Below are 27,825 nucleotides of genomic sequence, written 5' to 3'. Positions count from 1 at the left end.
ATACTTTATTTTAGCGAGAATTAATTTTCACTGAAAAGACTTTTTGGGTGTTTTGTAAGCAATTTATTTTCACTGATTTTTGACGAGTTGAATGTAAAATATAGGAAAAAAAGTATATTTGCTGGATTTTATTTTCACTGAATCATTCCTTCAACAAAAATAGCGAAAATTTATTCCAAGCGAAAATAAAGTATTTTACAGTACTATACTTTGGGGTTAACAAATTGTTGAAATAAACATGCTTTGTAGAACAAAATAAAGAAGCAAACAGAACATGTACTTTTTGAAAGCGTTTTACTTGAAAAATAATAAATAATGTACATATTTGTCACTCCTGTACAAAACATTCTACCGGTATATAAAATGGAAAAAAGTCAGTTTTTATGGAATAAGTTAAAAAACAAGCTAAATTAGCACTTCTTTTTCATTTGTTTTAATTCATTTTTCTCACAACTAGTAACTAAGACTGTTTTTTTATTTATACATAATTGATACAAATTCATTTGTACCAGAAATCCAATTGACCAATGTTTGAAGATGCCAAGTTTTAATAATGTCACTCAGATGGTACTATAGTTACTGTGTTATTGGAGTCTTTGATCATAAACGCAAGAGTTCCATGGCTAGACTTTCATTGTATCAGTTTTATTCAATGCCAGTGGAGTCAAGTAGTGAGTCAATGTAAGACTACTTTACAAGACTGTGCCTCAATGGCTACTCAACTCTAACACAAAGACCAATCAGGGAACAGCTTGTTTCTTGACAGGTTTTTTCGACTAATCAAATTCTGCCTTGCATAAATGTATATGTTTTAACACAACTGTGACTAGTGCAGGAGTTACCATATCAGTTCTCCATACTAAAGTTCGTTGGTACAAATCCCACTCTCGGCAACATATGTTTATTGACTACCTGTTTCCTTTCTGTTTCAGCCATCATGCTGACCGGTAATATGATCCAGTCTTGTATGATAAATTTATTTGGTGATTCAATCACAATCAACATCTTCACCACAACACACTTCAATTCTACACTTGACCTTTAGAGCGCCCTCTGTATAAGAATACTACCCCGGTATATACAATTTCAGTTGTACATAAAATTAGATATGTGCATAATTAAAGAGGGCGTGGTCTTCTTGTAACTTGCCGCAGGGTCACATTGGCAGAAGTACAATCAGAATACTTTTCAAACACCAACCGCTGTTGCACTTTCTCATCACAGTGATGTCCGTGCTTGTGTGGATATTTCCCATAATTCCTGTAGAAAATGATCAACATAATAGAAAAAATACATTTTAGACATAGTTTGTGATACATTCAATAGCAAAATGGCATCATCTAATCAATGCCTCATAACAATGCCTACTTACCAGCTGTTCCGCCCTGGTGTAATTGAAATACTGATTGAAATCCGTTGGTAACTGTCTCACATTAAACCTAATATTCTGAGCGCTTCCAAGCATCTGCAAAAACTCTAAACATTCTTTGAAATGGTCATAAGCTTCTGCAGTAGCGTCCAAATCCACAATGGTGAAATTAACTCTGTCAAAATTAAGCAAATGGAATGAGGTTTTTATTGGGGGTTTGTAGTATTCAACCACAATAAAATGCAATAAGTTACATTCTGGTTGAACTGTTTAATTGGTCTATTCACCAGAGTAAATTCAAGGAAATTTAATTTCTTGAAGTTAGCACATTATTGTAAAAAACATGTATACAACTGCATAGTCTCCAATACTGACGGTATTTCCAATCCTGTTCCACACATTCCAGTTCGGAAAATTTCTTTGACCTTGACAGTGACATTAAAACACTCTGCAATGCAGCAGTTAAATGACACTGCTTCAAGCAGAAAATATACTAGGCTGTATGAGGGAAAACCAGTGATAGAATTTCCTAAAGTGGTCACTTGAGGGCGCTGCATATGAAGGATATATAAAAATGTATTACAGCATGCGCAAGATATTTACATACACCAAACTCCTATACCAGGTAGGTAATTACCGAGGGACTTTGCAACATCCCCAGACACTTTCCTAAACGCTCCAATGACCGTTGTAGACGCAATAAAGTTACATACACGCCTATGTGACAATTAATCAAAACAACGGACCAAGGTTTCAGATGGTCAAACATTTATCAAACAATCATGTTTTACTCATTGTTTCATGCATACATAATTATGCTCGTTCATTTAATAAATTCAATTTTGAACATTTCACGAAAATAATAAACCTAGTTGATACAAATATTTAAAAACGCCCCTAACATATGATAAAATTACCTAAATTATTCTCGTGAGAACAGTTTAGTTTTGAATGCAATTTCTGATTTTGAACAATTATTGTTATTATGTCAAAGCGTTTAGACAAAGACACTGAGATGGAGATTATTCGGCTCTTGCGATTGATCAACGGTAAGGGCAAACGGTTCAAGGGATTGTGTGGCATTTCTGTCGCATTGGTTGGATATGTTTCGAAAGGAGTAGCGCCGGTCGTCAACTGAATGTTACACAAGAAATTGTTAAGTTTATCGAATTTTGTCTGCGATCTGAAGGGTATTTGAAACTGGTATATTGTGACGGTGTGGAGGTGAAACGATGTAGAAGATTCCAGGGAAAGATTGACTGGGCGATGAGTGTTCTGGCAAACTGGAAATGGGACATGCTATTATGCGAGAAATTGAATGAGACACTCATATTATTAATATAAATCCATTGACAACATCTTAACAAACTACCAATCAAAAGAATGAACATTTATCATTTCTTGTTAATATTCATTCCCAGTTTTAGTTTGTATTATATTTCTCTCAAGTGTTACACAGCAATGATTTTTGTCCCTACAAAGCAATGGAATAGTCCAACTACCCCTCTTTCCTTGTGGCCAAACATCAAAGGCATACCGCATCCGTGTTTTGATTAACTGTCATGTAGATGTGTATGTAACTTTATTGCATCTACAACGGTCATTGTAGTGTCTAGGAAAGTGCCTGGAGAGGGTGTAAATTCCCTCGGTAATTGTCTACGGGTTAGGTGTATGTAAATATCTTGCACCCACTATAAATCCTGTCTAAATGTAATGTTGTTGACATTAAATATCAAAAACAGATAGTTCTCATTCTAAAAAATCGATTACAGACTGTAATTCATAGACTGCAAATTCTCAAACAATTTTCAGCAACTGAGTATCAGTTTCTATGGTAACTAGCTCACAAACACAAATCAATCACCTGAGAAGAATCGCAGTAATCATAATGTCTTACCTTTTCTCAATTGAAACATACAGCATTTTAGATTTCCCAGTCGTCATAATATGATATATGGTTCGGAAAAAGGCATCAGTTAAATCATTTTCATAGATTACTTAAAAAAAAATGATGTATATACATCTAATTTGGGATGCAAGTCAATAAATCATAACTATTGTGAATCAAATCAAATCTATAAGTTTGTGACTGCTGTTGGGTGTTTTAGTAATATAGCGCCACCTATGGTAGATTTTAAAAATCTTTTGTTTAACAAATAGTGGTCTGTTTGTACCACAGGTTTGAATGACATATACTCTAACCACTAATGGCATACAACTTTTGTACTAAAATAGATAATAAACTGCAAATTGACATATAATTTGTCAGAGAAAATAAAATAAGACTAAAGATAGACACACCACTGAAAAAAGGTTGCAAATTACAAATACGTTCATTTCATCCAATTTTTGCAGCACAACATCAATTATAAGCCCCACATGCATGCATCAATCATCTATCAGAAACACTAAGACAATACTTACCATCAGCCGCCATAATGACGTTTACACTATCTTGTAATGTATCAATGTCACGTTTTCGCCAATGAAATGGATTTTGGTGATCTATTGCGGGAAGTGACAAAAAAAGTTATTATTAATATTTTGGAAAATTATTTCTGAGCTAGGGTAACCAGGAGGATGGGGTTACTAGCACAGCAGAAAGGGATTTATTTCCAGCAATTGCAATTTTATAATATACACTTTTTTTTCCCAGACATACTGACGTCCATATGTAAAAAAAATATATATACATGTATATAAATATACCGATATTAAATTACAGAACATTGAATGGTAGACCAGGGTGGAATATCTTTGTCTATAGCTGCACAAAGAGCAGAATTCCATCTTACATAACTATTGAACATGGCACAAACAAGCACACTGCTTGATAAGCGGACACATTTCACGCAAGCATAAATTAGCTTCCCATATACGCTTGTTGACATTTCTATGGCTGTCAAAGAACATGGATCACAAAATACAGCCACATCCATACCCCAACAGTTTACGAAAAGCATTATTATAATTAACTTTGAATTTGATTTTCTATATATACAATATAACTGGCAGCAATACAAGTAGAATGTTTTGAATTTATTTTTGGCAGTACTAACACCATGTTACATATTATCCGTATTATTGTGTCTATGTGAAAAAAAAACTGCAAAGACATCTGCTGGTTGTAATGATATGCTATCCTAGCAACCAGGACAGAATATTAAATAAGCACAATATTATCAGACAATACCGTACCTGTATTTAACGTCTCTTGAAGCCAATTCAATTCTCTCACTACGATTGATTTAAAGGTACCATATAAGCCTTTATTCGCAATGATGTTGCGTTCACAGCATTCTAGAACATGTCTTATGTCTGAAGTAAAACAGATATTATTTCCTATTCCAGTTATATATTGACATTTTTTTTCTAACAATGTACTAAAAATTTTGGGGAATTAATAACAAATAGACTTTATGTATGACACCTAAAGGTCAGACATCCTGGCACTTTCTTACCCCTAAAGGTCACACATCCTGGCACTTTCTTACCCATAAAGGTCAAACATCTTGGCACTTTTTTTCCCATAAAGGTCAAACATCCTGGCACTTTCTTACCCCTAAAGGTCACACATCCTGGCACTTTCTTACCCATAAAGGTCACACATCCTGGCACTTTCTTACCCATAAAGGTCACACATCCTGGCACTTTCTTACCCCTAAAGGTCAAATATCCTGGCACTTTGTTACCCATAAAGGTCAAACATCCTGGCACTTTCTTACCCATAAAGGTCACACATCCTGGCACTTTCTTACCCCTAAAGGTCAAATATCCTGGCACTTTCTTACCCATAAAGGTCAAACATCCTGGCACTTTCTTACCCATAAAGGTCAAACATCCTGGCACTTTCTTATCCATAAAGGTCAGACATCCTGGCACTTTCTTACTCATAAAGGTCAGACATCCTGGCACTTTCATACTCATAAAGGTCACACATCCTGGCACTTTCATACCCATAAAGGTCACACATCCTGGCACTTTCTTACCCATAAAGGTCACACATCCTGGCACTTTCTTACCCATAAAGGTCAAACATCCTGACACTTTCTTACCCATAAAGGTCAAACATCCTGGCACTTTCATACCCATAAAGGTCACACATCCTGGCACTTTCTTACCCATAAAGGTCACACATCCTGGCACTTTCTTACCCATAAAGGTCAAACATCCTGACACTTTCTTACCCATAAAGGTCAAACATCCTGGCACTTTCTTACCCATAAAGGTCAAACATCCTGGCACTTTCTTACCCATAAAGGTCACACATCCTGGCACTTTTTTTACCCATAAAGGTCACACGTCCTGGCACTTTCTTACCCATAAAGGTCACACATCCTGGCACTTTCTTACCCATAAAGGTCACACATCCTGGCACTTTCTTACCCATAAAGGTCACACATCCTGGAACTTTCTTACTCTTAAAGGTCACACATCCTGGCACTTTCTTACCCATAAAGGTCACACATCCTGGCACTTTCTTACCCATAAAGGTCACACATCCTGGCACTTTCTTACCCATAAAGGTCACACATCCTGTCACTTTCTTACCCCTAAAGGTCAAACATCCTGGCACTTTCTTACCCATAAAGGTCACACATCCTGGCACTTTCTTACCCATAAAGGTCAAACATCCTGGCACTTTCCTACCAATAAAGGTCACACATCCTGGCACTTTCTTATCCATAAAGGTCACACATCTTGGCACTTTCTTACCCATAAAGGTCACACATCCTGGCATATTTTAAGGATGTTGTCATCGCAAAAAAATAATTTCCAATATTATGAGCCAGTTTTTGTCTGCTTGCGTTCTTTTCGGAAAACATTTGAGAAATTCTCATAATGGATTTTGTAACCATGGCCCTTTCAATAAAGTACAGATTTGTTTGGTGGGTGACAGATGACAAAATTACCAATTCTTGAAATACAGACCGATAATTTAGGTCTTACACGTATTGCTTTACCTCTTTTCAAGCTTTGTGGAATGACCAATATTACCAGCATACCCCGTCAGTGCAATAGATCATTTCAGTGTCTCTGAAGTCTCCCTAACCTTTTACATTTGAAATACAAAATATCAAAAATATACATGATTCAAAGCTTATAAATATTGTGCTAAAAATGTTTATTATTAACAAGAATATTTTTATTATTACATACCATACTTATATTTGTTTTGATTCACAACAGACCAAACATTTCATGGTAAAAAAATGAGGTATATGAACATTGAGCAGTTAGGTGTCAAAATTGAATTAAAAAATAAGATGGCCGCCAACTGACCTCAGATAGTACCGGTAGTCTAAAATTAGTTTCCATGGATGTGAATGACAAGATAAATATTATTTTACCCATCTCAACTTGAATGCTTTTTGCATAGTACAGATGTCTAACATGTTAAGTCAACCTTGGCCTCCATCACCAACCATCATGTCTTGTACAAATTCAACAAAAAGGCATTTTTTGTGTTGATGTGCTTGATATCACTTTGGCGACATTAATTAAGTTAACAATATAAAGAAATTTCGGGACAACTAGTGATTTAATGATTTGCATTTTGCCTGCAAGTGATAGGATGCAGAATTTTCAACATTTGTTAAACCTTTACAACTGCATGTTCATTGTTTATACTATATGCTGCAGTTACATTATTATGTGAAAAGAATATCTCGACAATTTTGATTAGTCACAGACCATAATACTCCAAGGGGCTTTTTTAACCAAAATTTTTCCAAACAAGCATATAGCTTAAATTTTTTCAAAGTTTATTACCAAACCCAGATAAAAGAAAGAATTAAGTGGAGACTTCATATCCGTCGAAAAAAATGAATATGCAAAGCTCATTACTTCTGAGCCATTATACACAAAATCTTTTGGATTTATTATATAAGATAGTAAGTTTGAATTTTGATAACTCTAGTCACAGCCATATACCAGTAAATATTTAATTTTTGAAAAGTACCAAATGTTGCCATGACAACATAATGTAAAATATTTTGCATCATATCATGTTAAAATGATGATATTGATGATTTATGCATTACACCATCATTTTAATAACTTCCTGATCGTTTTTGTTGAGTTACCTGTACAGTAGACTGCCTTGGCAACCATCGCCATGACAATACTGCTCAACCCCAAACCACCACCCAGCTCCAATACAGTTGCATCTTTGAATTTGTCCCCATGGCAACAAATGAAGTCGCAGAGTAACAAAGCGGCATTCCACACCTGTAAGCAAAAACACATGCAAGTGAACAACAGTTAACACAAAAACCATTATTTTTATGGTGGAAGGCACTTTGATTTTGGATAGACAACATTTTGCAGTTATAAGAACAGTGAATATTTCACTGCTCACATAATAGTTCACTCACAGACACCATTAAATCATCTAAGGACAGTGACAGAAGAAATACACATGCTCCCTCTATGGCAGAGATTAACATTTACTTCATACTAGAAAAATCACTTGGGGTTTGATTTTGATGACCATGATCAGTTTAACGTTATTACTGAAATCAATGCTCTAAATTGAATCATAATCATGATTGTTGGGTTTTTTTTTCTCAAAATTTTACTAAAGTTTATATTTATATGCTGCTAATTAAAAATTATTTAAGACATTTGGATATTAGCACTCTGTTCCATGCACGAGGGCCATCTGTCGCCGTTCCGCCATCTTTTAACACAATAACTATGGTTCATACGTTACTGTTATGAACACCAATCATGATTGTACGTAATTGAACATGCAATTATGATTGGAAAATCACAATTGGACAAAGCAAATGTGCCCCAGGTCACAGAAATTGTCGAACATAAATCTAGGGTATATCCAGGGAATACCTATTGAAAATGTCATGGAAGCTGAAATACGGCTATCCTGATCACAGTAATGAGAGTGAATAGAGGAGCCATGCTATTAAAATGTCTACAAAATGGTCTTAATTTTCAAGTCATAATTAGTATTTCTGGGTCTTGATATGAGCGAGTCATATGAGAGGTATCACTTGTCTTAGAAAGATATGTGTATCCTCGGGGGCGGAGCTGCGTCACGGACGTTCTACGTTGCTAAGACGCGCACCACTGTACCACGTATTATTTCTATGGGTTTTGTGCGCGCTGCTGTGGAACGCCGGTGGAGCCGGTGAAAACTCGAGAAAACACCACAAATTCAACTTTGAAGTTATCCTGAACAACCAAATTCATATATGTTACACACGTAGGGCTAATCTTATTACGCTGTTCAGGGGACTCTCAACAACCATCGCAAAGTACCGTTTTCTGCGAGTTTTTGGTCTTTGTTTTCACCGCGAGGGTTGCCAGGCGATAAAAAATGCCCGGATGCCCCCCCCCCCCCCCCCCCCGAGGATATGTATTATGGCAGAGATTAATAAATTCTTCACACTAGAAAAATGACCAGGTCCCAGATTTTGAATGAATGGTTCACTTTAAAGTGAAAATGTGAATGAAAAAAATTTGTTTTTGTTTTTGTTTTGTTTTCACTGGAATTGAATAGTCAGAGCCTTCCTCATGCAACTAATGCTGGAATGAATACATTATTGTTCTGAAAATAAAAAAATCTAAATATCATGAATAGTGGGGCTGACATTTTTGCAATATTAAAAACAAATAGTTAGCTCTATAAACCATGTTCTTCACAATTAAGACTTGTGAGAGGGTCTGCCCATCCACATGTCTCTATTTTTTCAATATCCAATACAAAGAATCATTTGTTATGCTAATTACATGTATATACATTGGGTTTTTTTAAAAAAATTAATAATTGAAAAAAAAAATCTGTGCTCCTAGTGATGTCATGTGTCTGGAAGTATGCCCTCTAGAGTAATATGACAGCAAGCTGTGAATTAAGGTCACATTTTGAGGTCAGTGCTGCAAGTAGAGCAATCTCCATTAACAAGCAATAAAAAATTTGTCAAATTTACTTCAGGCAATTTTTAGTCAACAGAATAAAAATAACCAGAATTATTTTTTGTTTTTTATTGTGGGTTATTTGCAAACGAAAGTTTTAAAAAATGTTTCAGGGTTGTTGTTTTTTTAAACTGCCAATAAAGCAGTATATTTGTTTTGATTTATTCTTTCATTTTTTTTTCCAGAAATTCTGACAAAAAAACTATTTAAAAAATTATGATGTGAACAGTTTTACTTGAGCGCAGAATGACTAGACGAGCATATGGATTTTTATTTTTTAAACCTAATCTGGATATAAGCCCCTCGTACACATGTACGTTAATTGACTCATTGTTCCCAGCGAAGGTAGGTTACATGACAATTGTGGAGTGTGAAAATACTGCACCACTGGCTGTATCAGGAACGGCCAAGCCCACTTTTGAAATGGTTAATTAACCCCAGCTATGGCCACAGAAAAAAATATTCATGTTTCTGGTCATCTTTAATGGTAGTTTTGCTCAGAAATTCACTGTAAAAATGAAAGATAAATTCAATTTTAATAAAAAATCAAACAAACAAAAATTCATTTGACATTTTTAAAATTAAAATAAATAACTACAAGTTCATGAAAGTATTTTTCCACATTTGGTAATGTTTGTTCTCAGTTACCGGTACTATCCAAAACAGACCTTCCAGGAACGGTTGATTTTCAGCATCTCAGCATACATTGTATCTTTGTCATTTAAATTCCCGATTTGGCGCGAGTTTAAATTCCTGATTTTAAATCTGTACAGCAAAATTAGTTGCATCCATTGTGCATGTTTACAACACAGGTGTTAACTGATCAAGTCGCAGATGGCAAAATGATCTGCCCTCCCTGTCTCGTATTCCGTCTGCATGGGTCAGAATTAAATCGGCTGGCTGCCAGACGCCTATCAGGTCGAGAAGTAGTATTAACATGAACCTTGCACATCGACAGCAAAAGAATTGACAGTGAGTCAACAACATACAAGTATATTTATATACAAGTATATATTATACTTTTAAATAAATCATAATAACATAATGGACATGTAGCCATTTTTGTTTTCTAAATATTGTGGAAGCTGGTGAAGGGCATGCTTATTTTTTTTTTCCCATTATAATAAGTTAATAGGAAGGGCAAATCATACTGTAAAATAATTTATTTTCATTTGGAATTAATTTTGGCTGAAGGAATGATTCAATGAAAATAAAATCCAGCGAATATACTTTTTTTCCTATACTTTACAATAAACTCGTCAAAAATCAGTGAAAATAAATTCCATACAAAACAGCCAAAAAATCTTTTCAGTGAAAATTAATTTCAGCTAAAATAAAGTATTTTACAGTACATAACTGTGTTCCATATAAATGTATCTAATTAGCTGTTATCAGCTGAAAAATAAAGGACACAACCATCATACTGAAATGCAGATATTTGTAGCAACAGATTCTTTCACATATGCCTAATTCAACCCTGTAAAATCCAAAAGTAAAAAATAAATCATTTTTTTTTTTCAAAAATTTTGATTAAGATTTGTATCCAATGGTAAAATATCCATCTGGATCAAAATTAACAACCAAATTATAAAAAAAAAAACATGCAAAAAATGCTAGATCAAAATTTGGGCGGGAAAATTTATGTCATTCAAGGGGTCAAACTGTTATTAAACCTGACCCATATACAAAGTGAAATTCACTGTAAGCTGAGACAGAAATAAAAATCCCACAAGAAGTCTGAATTCGCTGACCCCCCCCCCCAATACACAGTTCATCGCATGTATTATTTTATCTATTCAAATAAACTGCTTTGCTATCAAATCTGATGCACTGCACCATAGGGGAGCAGTTATTCCAATATCAAATTTGAACGACTCATTTGGTAATCCAAGCATGTGGCCCTCAGAACGAATTACTTAGAGAAATATATATGCCAGCTATATAGGAAGGTAGTCAAATATTCCCGCTATATATACATATATATATATATATATACACACACCTATGAGTGCTCTCTCACCCCCCCCCCCCCATTCCTCTTCTTCCCATCACTCTCCTCTCAATCAATGTTTCACAAGCGAAATCGGAAGCCAATTTTATTCAGTGTTTTCGCAGTATAGAATGTCACTGTTTCTATATTGTTGTTGCCATGTGATCTTGGTACTTCACAAATATACAATGTACATGTATACTATGGGTACGTCATGACCCCTGACCTGTGACCCCCACGACAAGTACAACTTACTTGCAGTCCCACATCCTGTAGCCTGGTTGACATCCTGTGATCTGCAATTAACAAGAGCGTTCAAGATATTAACTACATGAAACATCTGAGGCAGAAATGCGGTATTACACATGACTCATAAAGAAGGTCACACATCCTGGTATCTAAAAGTCACACATCCTACTTTCTGGGGTGATAAATTCACTATCAATGAGAATTATTCGCCCAAAAAATTGCAAGCATATTTCATCTTAAGCACAATGGAAAAAAATGGGTTACTATTATAATATGTGGCACAACGCGAGACATTTAAGGGCAAGCATATAAGAAAATGAGAATAATTTGTTTTTGTTATGTCATGACTGAATATACTCCAACTGTAGAATTATTAAATGGATTATATTCCATATTTGGGATTGCAATATTGAGCAATTAACATAATGCACCATCAGTATATAAGAGTGTGAATTTCACTAGCGTCCTTCAGACAGGAAGTCGCATTGACTTTCACAAAATATAAATATTCTTAAGATTCATCAAATAACAGAAATTTCTAGTTAAAAAAATTAAATGCTTAATTTTAATGCAGGTATAATGTATCCAACCTAATAGTATCTGTGTTGACAATTCCTTTGGTAATAGTCATGCATCGAATAACAATGAACACATGCTGTGATAGACAGACAGACAGACGCGACGAAAATAGGCAGACAGGCTGCAGACACAGGAAAGGAAGCCTGATAAAAAAATTTAATAATTAGTATTTTAACAGCTGCTGATCGTAAATTTCACTAAAATTCAATTTTTTTTTCTATTTTTAATATTACATCATTTTCATGCGTACTTGTACAGGTCAGTTGCTAATTATATATGCGACTCTGCCCAACGTTATTTGTCACCCATTGTTTTCAAAGTGACAGCTACTGTAACCAGGCATCTGTAGTTAAAGGCATATTTGAACCGACTTACTAGCATACCATATAAGTATCAACTAATGCTCACACGATAATTTTAATTTACATATTTCCACAGCCTGCCGCCCCCATCCCCATCCCCCACCCCCAGCCAAAGGGGAAGTTTTAATTAAATTGACAACTTCCTCCACTTCAGAGCTCATTATTGTCAATTTCGGCAAACAATTAAATGAAATAAATGTGTTGAATGATTTATCGTTATAAATTGCGATTGTTATACGATTTAAAAATTATAAATCACACCCACACAGTGTAATTTGTCATTGTCAAGTAAATGCACTAATAGTAGATTTTTATGATACTGTTCTTCCCCAATTTTTTTTTTTGCATTCAAGCATGCAGCAACCAATATAGTCAGATGGAAAATGAATATTTGGTTGATAAAAATATTCATTTTCGAGCAATTTATCAAAAAGTATATCACTATGTAGTAAATTACTCATTATGACGAGAATTATGATGAAAAAATATGAAAAAAAAGGTTCAAAATAAAAAAGAAGAATTTTTTTAAAAATTCACCTAAATGTCAATATTTCTCTAACTAAGTGAATAATCATGAATCTTTGTGGAAATCATTTTCATGATTTTAATAATGATTCATAAGAAAAAGTTTTTATGGCATTTTTTTTGTTTATCTTCAAAAAAAATATAGAAAAGTAATTCCAAATGTCAAATAAAGAACTCTATTATTATGGAATACAACCTTGACATAAATGTCACAAGTAACAATATCTCAAAATTGTTTTTAAAGAATTTACAACATTTTTGATGTTGAAAAACTATAACACCATTTTTGGTCTCCCACCCACAGCCCAGATAATTTCTGTGAAGCATTACAATATTTTTTGGACTTGCAATAAAATTCTTCAAAAATATCAAATATCAAAAATACTTTAAGCCATACTACAAATAATTTTCTCCATAATTGAAATTAATATTAATTATAATATTCTTACACATTTTTCTGAAAAATTTCAGTTCATATTTAATCGTCAGCTTCGATTGAAAAGAAATTTAACTATTATATTCAATGTGAGTTACTTACTCTCCCAAAATGCATTGCACATATTACGCGCAGTCGAAGCGAAACTTGAATTAAGGTAGAAGCCTACTCATAATTTCTGAAAACAATGTCCCATGGCACCATGAAATAACATTCTTTTGTCTGTTACAATGACATATTTTGAGAAACTTGTCCTAATATTTTTCAAAAAATTGCTATTTTTAGAACAATAAAAAAAAAAAATTGCATATTTTGGCACTTTTTAAAACCCAGATTTTTGAAATAATTGAGGACAACAAAAAGTACCCACACTCACAATATATGATTTGTTCAGCCTATGTCACCAGAGTACAATTTGAGATATGGCATAATATCTGTGCAATAGGAACCTATGGTAGAATTGCTATAATAATGACAAAATGGACACTATCCACTAAAATTCAACAATCAGTTTCTCAAAAATTAAGCTAGTGACCCTCAACTTTTTTTAAGTCAATACATTACAAGGAAGTACAATTTATTAGAAAATGAATAAATTTTGGCTATTTTTATTTTTGAGTAGACTTCTACCTTAAGCTCAGACTTCCTTATAAGGCAGATCAATAGTTTCACAAATGTGGGTGGATTCAAAATAAAAATGCAGGTGTTTTTACGCAAAATCACATTTTATGTGCTTACATAACTACTGACACTGCGGTATCTTTACAAATAGGTCCTTACCCCCCTCTCCCAATGCAATGTTCCCAACACATTGTTTCTGTAATCCCTGAAAAGTTATATGACATTTATCTCAAAAATTTGGTCTGTGACCCTAATTTTTGTTATTAAACATGACCTTGTATTATAACAATAAGCAATCTAGTCATAGAAACAGTATTTTTTCAAAAGACTCTTATGAAACTGTACAACCCTAGATTAAACACTTCTGTAATAATTATTTTTTTATTTCTGTCTCCTCCAACATTTGTGGGAACTCCCCCTCCCCTTTCTAGGCCGACCATAATATATTATTTAGTTATATATATTACTGGTAATGTCTGAATAACAGGATGTATGCAACATGACTTTTAAGAGGTACTGTAAAGGGGTTAATTATTCAATGGGTTTTAATTTGGCTTATTTCGCTGACTGAAAAATGCGCTAAATTAAAACCCAGTGAATGTGTAAAATTTAGCATAGAACACATTATCTAAATGATAAAACCGTGAATTTAAAACCCAAAGAATATGCCTGAGATGGCAAATCAGTGAAATTTAAACCCAGTGAAAATTAATCATTTTACAGTATGTGTGACTATGATAGTTCAAACTAAAAGTACGGGGGAGTTGGTTGCAAGTTTAATTCTTTGAGCCCCAAGGTCAACTTCAGTCACCATTCACAAAATAGTTCCATTTGCAGTCTGCTCTTTTCCACAGAAAAATTATTTGATCAAAAACTAAAAACAAAGTCATATATTTTAAGAGTGAATTCAGTGAAAAATACAGAATAAGTGAATAAATTTACACCAATATTGAGCATGTAACAAATTTGGCAATCAAAATATGAATAATATTTACTATATGGCCTTTTGATTTAATTAATTGTTGACCAGAAGTAAATACTGTGGAATACTTTATTTTCGCTGGAATTAATTTTCGCTGAAAAGGCTTTTTGGGGGTTTTGTATGGAATTTATTTTCACTGATTTTTGATGAGTTTAATGGGAAATATAGGAAAAAAAGTATATTCACTGGATTTTATTTTCACGGAATCATCCCTTCAGCGAAAATAAAGTATTCTACAGTACTGTATTCTCAATGTTTTAAATGCATGGTTTTCGGTAATAAGTGAAATACAGACCATCGTTCCAAAGTGGAAAATTCAAAACCCAGTGAATTTGATTAAGTTGTAAAATTAAATATCAGTGAAAAAAATGCTTTTACAGTACTTGATGTTGATACAGACATTACCAAGTAATCTTTGTTATGCTGGCAATCTAATCAGCTGACTGCTAAATGTCGGAGGTCACGCAGACCGGGAGAGATCATGCAGTCTGTCACACATCAAGTAGTCCAACCAATCAAATAGAACTATCAGAAACTTGTGTTACATGTACACTCTGACAGTTGCCACAGATACACTTCATCGTCGAAATGATAACTGGAATTTTTCTAATAAATTGAAACATTTACGAAAATTCCTGCATAAGAGTCAATATGGGTGATATCACAGACCCACTATAGCCAGTCTAGAAACGTCCATTTTTTGCGGTGCATTGATTAATTCTTTAAGTATTACATACACGTGAACAAATTGACGCTCCTCTTCTCGGACTAATTAGCCTGGAATCCATTCATTCCGAGTACACTCAAGAATGGTCAGGGGAATCGCTATGTAACTACGTAGTCGGCACAGAATCTTGTGTCCTCACTGATTGGCTGTCTCCATGACTAAAATGCATTACCACGGGAACTCGCATGCACAGACTGATTCGTGCACAAGCCCCACCCACAACACTCAAGACCGATTGACTATGCAGTCCGTTAGCCATAGATTTTTCAAAATCTTACGATCATCGACGGCATATAGTCTACGGACTAACTTGATGTTGGTTTAATGTATGGCGGGGTGGTTCGATATGAATTTCAAAATTTTGCTATAAAAACATCGGCATCAAAATGTTTCCTCCACTGCCCTTGATCGCTTTTTACGTAGCATGTTAAGTGGAGCATTATGAATATGCATGCTTTTGTCTAATGAGTGCGAATCGTTTATTAGTTTAATCATTTATCTATAATGCAATGTTTAAAAGTAATTCAGTCAGTTTGAAGATCAGTCTATAGAAAGACTTTGGTCGATCTATCTTTCATTTGGCTTCTGTTTTCCAACTGTAATTTGAATTGATGAGTAAATTTGTAAATATCGCTCACAGTGATTTAAAATGAAGTAGTCGTGACAACACATATGGGTTCCATATAATCAAAGATGGCGGCTTTGCATGTTTAGGTGTGCAGATCAACATGTACAAAATAAATAAGACGATACCAGGTTTGACTAGCTAACTGGGATGATTTGAATCTATCAACAAGAACTTTCTAGAGTCTATTTCAAAAAGTCAAAATCATCATTTTGTGCATATCAGTTCCACTGGATTGGAGAAAATTAATGTTTATCAACACAGTACCTCAATAGATTTGTTTTAAGTTACACCAAAAACACTTCATGAATATGCATGAGGTCATTTAATTCAGAACGAAACAAAAACTAGATTAATTACATGTGGTCATTCGATTCGGACAAACAAAACAAAAACTAGAATAATTACATGAGGTTATTTGATTCAGAACGAAACAAAAACTAGATTAATTACATGTGGTTATTTGATTCGGACAAACAAAACAAAAACTAGAATAATTGCATGCGGTTATTTGATTCGAACAAACAATGTCCAGTGTTGAAGGCCTTCTATTATGAACCACTACACTGGTCACAAGCACTGGTCAGTAATAATAGAAATACTTCATTAAAGGCTCTATCACAAAAGAATTCCCATAAGATCTTAGAAAAAAGAAACCTGCCTATTAAGATTTCACAACATATCTTAGAAGTATTGGAGCACTAAGTTGCTCAATAACTAACAACTTTGGTTTTGATTAAAGCAGATTCGACAATTTTGCATATTATTCAACCCTGTAAAAACCTAATTAACCTCAAGTTATTTTAAAATATTGTTTTTTTAAAGATGACTTACATTTAATGGTGACAGAACGAAACGTAATATTAAAATTTTGGGTCATGTGCTTGGGTTAAAAACCAAAGGAGTTGGCGAATTAGTAAAAAAATTTGCTATTTTGCTGCCCCACATTTTTAAAACTTACTGTGAGATATTTCTACTGGTATATTGCTCCAAAATCACAAACACTATTATAAATCCACACTAAAGCATATTTGCAATTTGGGCCACAAAAGACAAATCAAGTGATAAATACCATACACAAACTAGGTTGTACTAAAAAAAGTACTTAAATGAAACCCAGGGGAAGTATTAACACACTCAGTGTTCCTCACACTGGTTGTGCACAGAATTTGTACGAGCCATTCTCACCAGAAAAATCAAACATGTGAGCTCTGAGACAAAAATAAAATGAATTTTAAATACGTTATCTAGAAAAAAGTAATGTGTATATTTCTCAGTTCTCCATCACTTAACATCCTGTGACAAAACTTACCGGGATTCATTTTTCATCAGCGTCTCAACCAGAGTCTCATTTCAGATGTCTTTCAACCAATAAGAATGTACTGAGAAAAGTAGACCAGCGAGCAGTTATAAATAATTACGTAATGTAATTTATTTCTGGGCCAGTGGTACCGGTATATTTATTTAAAGATCAACAAGTGAAAACTATTCTCTCACCAATTACTATGAATATATCATCTTTGTCATTTGATGCCTTTGGTTTCCTAGCAACAACATAGTCTCCATCTTCATCAACAGTCGCTGCTTCAAAGAGTACTGATGTACTGTGTGGGCAATAATCTCTCTGGCACAATGGATTTCGGAAGTGGAATTTGGTTTGTGCAATTACTTGAAGAAAAAAAAAGTAATAACTTAATAACTGAATACGATTACATGCATATATTATAAGTGTGATTCATACTCAAATTTATCTCATGTCTATCACAGTCGAATGACATCATGGTCATTCTCCAGCCCCATGTCATTTCAGCTGCAGATTTACATACCAAAATAATAAGTTTGAAGTGGATTGGATGTTTCAGTACAAAGTGACCATTATTATTGAAGAGAATGAGAGCTGTTTGTATATGTACCAGTTCAGTAAAATACATCAATTAATGGTAGAGGCTTTGCGAAATTCTCCAAAATAATAAATTAACTTTATTCAAAGAAGATAAAAACGTGTTAAGCCATAGGCTTATATCACACATAATCAAAATATGCTAGTATCGAGGGATAAACCATTATTTTTGTAGAGGGTGTAAAATATTGCACCATATTAGTATTTTACTTATACTGGGCAATGTGTCATTTTTTCACAGACTCTAAATTAATATTATATTATATAATATTATCTTTTCTGGTATTTTGTGTAATTTTTGTAGAAGATTAGATTCTAGCCCTTAACACAGTCCCTCAAGAGATATAGAGATAGAGGGATAGCTAGACATTTAAAATCCTGGGAGGAGTAGGAAAGTTTGTGTATGTATATTTTTATCTGTTTAACTGACTACATGTACGTATGCCGAGGTGATATTTTTTTTAGAGCCTTGAATCTGTCAAGCCCCCGTCTTTCAACTGATTCATCCTTTAGTTTATTTGTTCAAGACTGCAAATGATGGCCGTTTTGATTTTCCTGTGTCCAAAAAGTCGGATCGGAGGTGACAGAAGGGCTGTGTTAATTATAAGGGGATTTTTTGAACATGTGATGTAAACATTGATTGTAAACAGTGTTCGGTTAGATACCTTCGTCACCCTCTTGACTATTGATAATGATCGGCGGGAGGTGTGTATGCACATCGGAGAGTACGCGTTCGTGTGTTTCACACATCGTCCCACACACCAGCTGGGCACTCTCGTCGTTTTTCAAGTTGAAGAGGGATGAAGCATGGCGAAGTCAAGCCGTCTCACAGTAAACTAGACGACTGCAGCGCCGAATCACAGGGGCCGCTGTAAATTTACGCGATTGTTCACATGTAAAACAATTTGTGTATTTACAGCCGTATTCCAATCGTACCGAACGTGTGAATCACTCCAAACATGGTAATATCGATTGTTGACCCCGGCGCTGACCCGATGACCTCGGAGAACTATAGCGCCCTCATTAGATGAAATGTAAAGTATCGGAGTACTTCGACGGTATTGCCATGTTTATAGTATATATTTTAAAACTGAGCATTTAAAGTATGAAAAATTGTTTCCGATTTGTAGATAAAACACAATAAATAAATGTAATGAATTGTGCTGGTTTTCGTCACCCAGACAGCGACAAATCACCAACAATTCAATATTTAAAAAAAATAATTAGCAATTTAAAACGCACAAAACAATCCACTGACATCTTAGTTTGAATCCCTAAAAATAGAAAATAAATCTGACAACGTATTATTGATTTCAATGCTCTTGAGATGTGCTCAAAACGATGTATCGATTTAATGTCAGTGCATTCCCCAAATATACTACTAGTATGAATCGTGTCGAGTAATAATTGCTTTCCGAATCGTGCATAGTTCGTGGATGTCGATTTCCAAAGAGCGCACGGAATAATTATAACATTAAATGATAACAAAATATGCTTCTTATCCTTGAAAATGCATCTCAGTTATTTTCCGTCGCTTTTTGGCGATGACCTCTTATGTAGACTAAATCCATCACATACTTCAACGAGTATGATGTCGACAACAATAGTAGTAGTTACACTACTGGCATGCCGCCGAGACTCGCCCGAGCGTCACGTTGCCCCACTTTCTTGTCCAATCAGTGGTGTCGTGTCTATCCCGGTCCAAAAATACAAAAGGGCGGTTAAATGATACTCCACCCTCTCCGAAACATACTACGCACACATACTGCGTTTCCCGGAGACATTCCGACAAGAGTGTGTGTGTTTATAAGAGAAGTTTCCAGTATCCGTGTGTGCGTGTCTGTCTGTCTGTCTGCACGTGGTTTTATTTGATGTGGTGCAGCAATTATAATACAACTATAGCAATACACTGACAATAACAATACATGTTTTTAATGAATAAACATGATATAATATACAAATGTCATTCATTTTCCGTAGGTTTGTAATGATAATGATGATCAGAACACGGCGACAACAGAAAGTATTTCACTGAATTTCCCATTGTAGAGCCCAGAAGACACAAATAAACACTGCACTGTAGTTATTTCAATTATTGAATCATCCATGTATAGACTTCGGAGTTTGCACCGTGGACGTACGCCCGGACGTACGCCCAAGATTACATACACTCCACACATTAAGTGGTATTTTCACCAATATAATCATTACGTCTGTGTGTCCACTTCCGCATGTATCAAGGGCCTGTACCACGAAGTATATATACACGTAAAGTGTTCATACGAGGAAGAGGTTCAGAATGGTCACGATTTTTTTTTGTGGAAATCCCAAATTTGTTGTCACAAGCATGCGGAAGTAAATACACCGATACAAATCATGTAAATAACTGGTCGATGCACGAATAAAGACCCGCTAAGCGAGTCATGCTGGTAGTGGTAGCCCGGAACCCTGCCTTCACGGTTGGTTCGCGTTATGAATTTCCCGCAAGCAAACTGTCGTCAACTTATAAAACACTTCACACAAGGATGTGAAGACAGAAAAAACATGCCTGTCAATTGATTTTGATAAAATGAGTTAGCAATCATGGATTGTTCTACAAGCCCCAAAGTTTTTTTTACAATTACACGTTCAATTTCGTCTCGTTTGCGGCAAGCTGCGAGCTAGGGACGAGGGGGTCAAATGTTTTCACCAGGAAGTTTCAGAAAGCTCATAATGAAGTTTAATTGACGCCGTCTTTTTGGTGGCATGATCGAAAGCATGAGCATTGTTTACGTGAGAAATTATTGAGAAATGTGATTTTTTGACACAAATACTTTGCATACCGGCTTGTTGTACACCGCCTTAAATGGATATTGAAAAGCTCAGTCACAAATCAACAAAAGGTAGAAATCCAAGTTTAGTCAGTATACGACGGAATATCTATTCCGCGAAATGTCATAGTTTGTCACGTTTCCGCTATTACTCGAATAATCAGTCGCCATTTTCAGTATTGCAGCCTGGATTCCAGTCATGGTCGAGTACTAGTGTATTTAAATGGCTTCACCATAGTGATACATTTACAATGGTTACCAGTCAATCTCAAAGAGCCGTTCGAGTCGAGCTTTGTTGTTAATCACGTGTTTACGTTAGTCGGGTGACCTTGTCTCCTCGATCCACGACCAATTTGTGTGTGCATGAATTTAAAAGGTATTAGAGAGAGGTGAAATTATGTTACGTAACTTGCTATGCAAGCAAATCTGAGAGAAACATTTTTCAAAACTGGGTTATATTTAGAATTTTAAAAAATAGTCCATGCATTTAGTAGTAGAAATATGCCGGTTCCCGGTGATCCTTGGTGCGCTGAATGCAGAACAGAGTTTTCAAAAATCACTATAAAAGGAACCATGTCAGAACCGCAGCCTCGCGAAATTGACACGCCCCAAAAGTGGAACCTCATTAATTCAGTGACCTGACCCGTCCCACGACACTGGACCAACCACGACTCGAGGTTTATGAATGAAATACATATACGGACAGTGACCAGTGCCCAGCACTGTGCGGAAGATCCCATACAAAGGCATGGTCGATTGCACTACCAAATAAGGAAGTGTTTTGAAATCCCCATTCTTTTGCGGAGCCTCTAAAAGCCCAAGCACATAGCTTGATCCGTCACTCTGAGTCCGGCTGAGATAGCACGCAGCACAAGCTCCCAACCAAATAATCTTTATTCCTGCACTTAAAGTAAGTATTTTGAAATACTTTTCATAGCATGATGATTATAGTTAGTTTTCCAATATTATTTTCATTTTATATACATGTATGCCACTGTATTTTTAAAATCGATTATTGCAATGCACTCGACTGACACGCCCTTTGGACGCGTGTTTCAACTTAACCGTATCGATTATCGGTACATTTTACAACTGAAATAACTTGTAATTCTCCGTCATCGATGTTTTCGTTTGTAAATTAGCTGATCGTAGTATTGTGGCTAATTGTAGATTAAATTCCATTTCAGAAACCAAATCAAATAATTCAACATGTGTGACGAAGAAGTTGCCGCTTTAGTTGTGGACAATGGCTCCGGTATGTGCAAAGCCGGATTTGCCGGAGATGATGCTCCCCGTGCTGTCTTCCCATCCATCGTTGGACGCCCACGTCATCAGGTAAGATAGAAATATTTATTCTAAAAATTGGTTGAAGTTTAAACTCTTTAGCTTGCAACCAACCAAACTGTACATGTCTCGACAACGCCCTTCCTGCTTTCCGTTTCGGATTACACATTGAACTCTAATTGCCAGGCCAGGCTATTATATGATCGGTGGTTTAATTTAAAAGTAGTCTTGGCAGTTAATCTGGTCCGTTTTAAATGCTTCCTACTTACTGCACATGTAACGCGAAACGTGGCATGTTTCTAGTAGCTGAGTTATGCAGTTGTCGGGCAGTGACAGTGTTGCACATGGCTTCATATAATTTCCCAGCCACTTGTATTGATATAAATATTTAGACTGTGGAAAAGTTTGTAATTTAAAACTACTCTGAACGTTCTCCGATTGGAGTCCAATATACCGCATGGGATATTTAACTGTTTAGGGCGTGGTTCTGATACGACGCCACGCATGGCTTTTAGTGTATGGTGTGGCTATTCTTCTCGCGTACTTGCTCGTCTGGCCATGTTCCAGCTCTGGATATGGGAGGAGCAATCAAATTCGGACCGGGATTAAATTCCTAACAATGTTCATTAACTGTCAATCAATTGCAGCCTTGAGTTTGACAATAGTGGCAACTTTTACAAATTTAAATATAAATGTAAACCGCGCTGGGGTTTCAGTTGTGACTCGTTATGTAACGTATCATTAGCATTTCCACAAACAATACAGCTTTATAAGATTTCCCACGCCTGCAACCTCGCATTCTTATTTATAAAGCTTCCACAATTAATTGATCATCGGGAAGGAATCGTACTTACTATAAAACACATAGGGCGGGGTAAAATGGGCTGGGTCGCTGGGGTATGTGGTGTTGCAAAAACAAGCTGATCATATTGCTCATCAATTTGTAACACATACGCACCTGTGACTAAATTACGCATATTCAGGACTTATGACCTTCAGCAGTCTCGGTAGGAAGAATGTGTTTTTATTTCCATTACTCAGCGATAGCGCCGGGTATCAAATTATGCCCATATAAGGACATGTTCACAGCACAAGCGACTGCCCTTATATAGGTTCTATTTTTATCGCCGCGCGATTGCGGAATACCATTTACATAAATGGAAGGAAATAAACAAAACTTGTACACAACTATAGTAAACAGGGGCGTTGTGTCTGGTTGAATCTATTAGTTTATTAACCCCAGCCATGCGGAACTCCCGCGATACAAATTGTAGGCTTGATTACTATTATTACAATTAAATTGCCATGATCGAAGTTGTATTAAATCATGGTTATTAAATATATTCCCCGATCCCAGAATTTTATTTACCCGTCGTATATTTTACTTTTCCAGGGTGTCATGGTCGGTATGGGACAGAAAGACAGCTATGTAGGAGACGAGGCTCAGAGCAAGAGAGGTATCCTTACCCTGAAATACCCAATTGAGCACGGTATTGTTACAAACTGGGATGATATGGAGAAAATCTGGCATCATACTTTCTACAATGAGTTGCGTGTAGCTCCAGAGGAACATCCAGTTCTGCTCACAGAAGCTCCACTCAACCCCAAAGCCAACAGAGAAAAGATGACACAGGTAAATTATTCATGTCTTTGTCTCTATGACAAAGAACCAGTGACCGTTGAATGACCTAAAATTCCTTTGACGGGCGTGCATACGATGCAAATAAATTTGCTGTTAATTTGTAGATAGTCGAACTGCTACTTAAATCAATTAACAGAAAATTGAACTGTTATGTAAATGTGCATTTACGTTATTTTCCCTTTTTGCTACAGATTATGTTTGAAACTTTCAACACACCCGCCATGTATGTAGCTATCCAGGCCGTACTGTCACTGTATGCATCTGGTCGTACAACTGGTATTGTGATGGACACTGGTGATGGTGTAACCCACACAGTACCAATCTATGAAGGTTATGCTTTGCCACACGCCATCCTTCGTCTGGATTTGGCTGGACGTGATCTTACTGACTACCTCATGAAGATCCTGACAGAACGTGGTTATTCATTCACAACCACAGGTGTGTAGATGTATTTTTAACTGTTCATCCAGAGATTATTTTGTATCTAAAAGAAACCTAGTTCAGGGTGGATTCTGTTGAATGTGAAATGCAAAAAACACTTTTATAAAACTAATGCTGGCGATTTGCATACACGTTTCTCTATACTGACTAACATTGAATTTTCATTTACTTGCAGCCGAAAGAGAAATCGTTCGTGACATCAAGGAGAAACTGTGCTACGTAGCTCTGGACTTCGAACAAGAAATGGCAACCGCTGCTTCAAGTTCATCACTAGAAAAGAGCTATGAATTGCCTGATGGTCAGGTTATTACCATTGGTAACGAACGTTTCCGTTGCCCAGAGGCCCTCTTCCAACCTGCTTTCTTGGGTAAGTGTCACTCTGACAAAAATGCGAATAGTCTTTCACTAAATGCCTTAAATGTCGAAATTGGTGGTTATGACGCTTGTATTCGTATGTATTAATTTTAATCGCATTTCTATCTGACTCGCAGGTATGGAATCTGCCGGTATCCATGAAACCACTTATAACAGCATCATGAAGTGCGATATTGATATCCGTAAGGACCTGTACGCCAACACTGTACTCTCCGGTGGTACCAGCATGTACCCAGGTATTGCTGATCGTATGCAGAAGGAAATCACCAGCTTGGCTCCCAGCACAATGAAGATCAAGATTATTGCTCCACCAGAGCGTAAATACTCCGTATGGATCGGTGGCTCCATCTTGGCTTCCCTCTCCACCTTCCAACAGATGTGGATCAGCAAACAAGAATACGACGAGTCCGGCCCATCCATCGTTCACCGCAAGTGCTTCTAAATGCCCAAAACTGCCGAGGTCTAGTTGGCAAACCGCCTTCGCGATATACACTGAAATATACAAACTCATAACTGCTCTGGGAATACTATCACCAGACTGTTATCTAATACACTGGCAATACAAGACTTGGTCTCTGAAACTAGTGTATATCAAGACCATTTACCATTTCTTGTACATTTTCAGTTTTACAAACCATTTATAAATAAATTAATGTATGATTTTTTTTCACACTAGTATGCATATAGTTGTTTGCTTGCGTGACTGAATGGTCGATTGTTTATCAGAAGTTGCAAGCCTGAGCCATAGTCTCGAACAGTTGGGTGTCTGAATAAATTCAATCATTTGAATTTTTTTTTAATCACGTGCAATTGTCTGCAGCAGTTCAGATTCTAGTTCATGGCTTCCCATCCTATTCCGACACGCGCTCAGTTGTAAACTCCGCAGACTACTTGTTCAACGTCAATTTATGGCGCCCGCAGTGCCGAATTCATTTTGTACTTTCGAAATTTAAGTTGCGCCCTCTGTTGCATTACTTGTCCACAGAGGGCGCAATAAGTTTCTATCCAGGGAAACTGTGGCTTGTGCTGGTCCGGTGTTCGGCATGAGCTACTAATTAATTTAATCGTATAGTTTGTGGCAGTAACCGTGACAGTTTAGTTTATCAATTACCACATCATCAATCAGATATTCGTGAAATGTAAAGTATGATCTAATCACAATGTGGGTCACCTCTTTGTTTGCAAAATAAAATTTGGTGAGAGGCTGATTTTAATTTTTAAAATCGATAACTTGAATTTTGTTCATGAACATGTTCATTTTATGTGACCGTAACTACCTGTGCTTTCAAGTTTTCCAGTATTTACAAATAAACGGTCTAACTAGTATTTATTGTTTGTTTTTGTTGGTTCTATATTGCCTTGTCATCTTGTGGGTGAAAACTATCCAGCATGATTGGGTTGTCCGCGTGCCCCCAACGGCCTACTCCCTGCTCGATCTGGTCTTGCCTGGGTTTTAGTTGCCTGGGAAGCGTGGAGTTCAAATGAATGATTGTTTAGTTTCATTTGGAGCCTATGTAGAGCACTCGCAATCCTTGTCAGAAACGGATACTTTAAAATAAGTTAGGATGAATAGGCTCTGGCTGCTGCTCCTCGAAAATTGTCTTGGAATATGCATGTACCGGTCACAGGGGCCTGACGATCTATTCTGTGCTCCAGTCATATCAATCGTGTTTCCAGCACAATGCGCTCTCACGAACTGAAAATCTGCCACTTACTGCATAGATATATCCCGGGGCTTACATTTGAAATGCCACTCAGGCGCAGATCTGGGTTAAATATTCTATAAATTGAATTTTCACCACGATAACAATTAAGAGGCGACTACGACAAGTCTCGGAATTTAAAATTACGTATTACGTGACCTTTGGCATCGTGTATCTAGAAAAAGTTCTACGTGAATTTCATTAACTGGGTAATGTTCGAAACAAAAACACTGATCATTGAACATTTAAGACAAAATAGGAAGCTGAAACGACGAACACATTTTTGTCTAGGAAGTTTATCAGACAAAATAGATTCCGTAATTTGATCAACATATTCTCGGTTGTGGTATGCTGGTATGCAGGACTGCGCATGTCTGGGTGTAATATGTAAATGTCCTGGAACTTATTCTGTCGCGTTTGTCTGGGAACATTGCAGACAATTTTGTGGCAAAAATGATGACCCGAAAATGTAAATCAAATTACCGAGCTTCATTTTTGTTAAAATCAGACACCTGTTGTGACCTGTCAAAAAGTAAATGTTTTCAAACATTACATAGACTTGCAGGCAATAGGAAATGATGTCTATTTGTCCCAAAAATTAGCTTGCATAAAAATGTGTAAACTGGACAATTTTAAGTCTGAAAATTATCACTGCATCCATATAGTGTCTGTCAAGTTAATTTTGTTGTACAGTCTCGTGAAATTACACGAACATTAAAAACACGGGTGATACTTTTAATCCCCTCGTGACGCTTTTATAGAGTCGGTTATTACCGGGATTACCTACCTTTACTGACCCTTTAACTAAACTTTCGCTAACTGATGGCCAAAGAGCGTCAGGAATGACTTCAGATTGCAAGTCAGTACAACAATCATCGACCATGCGGCGACTGAATTACTCGTTTTGCTCACCGTACGGCTAGTAACCGTGGTTTGCTATACTCCCTGGTGGCGCCTTATAGATAATGACAGTCACAAACTGAGTACCTTACAGGTCTTATTGTGTTTTTTTAAATTAAAAAAATAGCCAACATGCAAGATACATGTATTAGATTTAAAAAAAAATAAACAACTAGTATCCCTGTTGCGTAACTAGATCTAATGCTTGAATACTAGTAACAAGATCAACCAATCAGAAACTAACACATTTGCATAATATGGAGATGCTGAAAGAATACTATCATCCGCTTCGTTATATTTTTCGTTCACACTTTCATTGTTCAACTTTTTGTGATGTCCTAGGACTATAGGAAAGATTATGCTACAAAGA

The 27,825-nt window shown here is 36.0% G+C and overlaps 2 protein-coding genes across 4 annotated transcripts; one reads left to right on the top strand and one right to left on the bottom strand.

Annotated features, from left to right (window-relative positions):
- Nucleotides 1-277: 277 nt before the first annotated feature.
- Nucleotides 278-20,973, bottom strand: LOC144359207 (methyltransferase-like protein 22). 2 transcript variants are annotated; one of them, XM_085502260.1, is made up of 9 exons: nucleotides 18,966-20,973; nucleotides 17,898-18,068; nucleotides 11,550-11,590; nucleotides 7,456-7,600; nucleotides 4,568-4,687; nucleotides 3,794-3,874; nucleotides 3,267-3,366; nucleotides 1,373-1,544; nucleotides 278-1,260 (listed from the first exon to the last, which is right to left on the bottom strand). In XM_085502260.1, the coding sequence occupies exons 1-9, from the start codon at nucleotides 19,048-19,050 to the stop codon at nucleotides 1,219-1,221; spliced, it is 957 nt and encodes a 318-aa protein (XP_085358386.1). In that variant the 5' UTR covers nucleotides 19,051-20,973; the 3' UTR covers nucleotides 278-1,218. The 2 variants fall into 2 exon arrangements, with proteins under 2 accessions (XP_085358386.1, XP_085358387.1); XM_085502261.1 differs by lacking the exon at nucleotides 18,966-20,973 and adding an exon at nucleotides 17,713-17,782 and having other exon boundaries at nucleotides 17,898-18,034.
- Nucleotides 20,974-21,737: 764 nt separating this feature from the next.
- Nucleotides 21,738-26,178, top strand: act2 (actin 2). 2 transcript variants are annotated; one of them, XM_006821082.3, is made up of 6 exons: nucleotides 21,738-22,020; nucleotides 22,298-22,445; nucleotides 23,788-24,027; nucleotides 24,228-24,474; nucleotides 24,653-24,844; nucleotides 24,969-26,178. In XM_006821082.3, the coding sequence occupies exons 2-6, from the start codon at nucleotides 22,320-22,322 to the stop codon at nucleotides 25,292-25,294; spliced, it is 1,131 nt and encodes a 376-aa protein (XP_006821145.1). In that variant the 5' UTR covers nucleotides 21,738-22,020; nucleotides 22,298-22,319; the 3' UTR covers nucleotides 25,295-26,178.
- Nucleotides 26,179-27,825: the final 1,647 nt, after the last annotated feature.

Source organism: Saccoglossus kowalevskii, chromosome 8 (genome assembly GCF_978046115.1).
Source record: "Saccoglossus kowalevskii chromosome 8, keSacKowa6.1, whole genome shotgun sequence".
Taxonomy (NCBI): Eukaryota; Metazoa; Hemichordata; class Enteropneusta; family Harrimaniidae; genus Saccoglossus; species Saccoglossus kowalevskii.
This window is presented reverse-complemented; position numbering and strand designations above follow the sequence as displayed.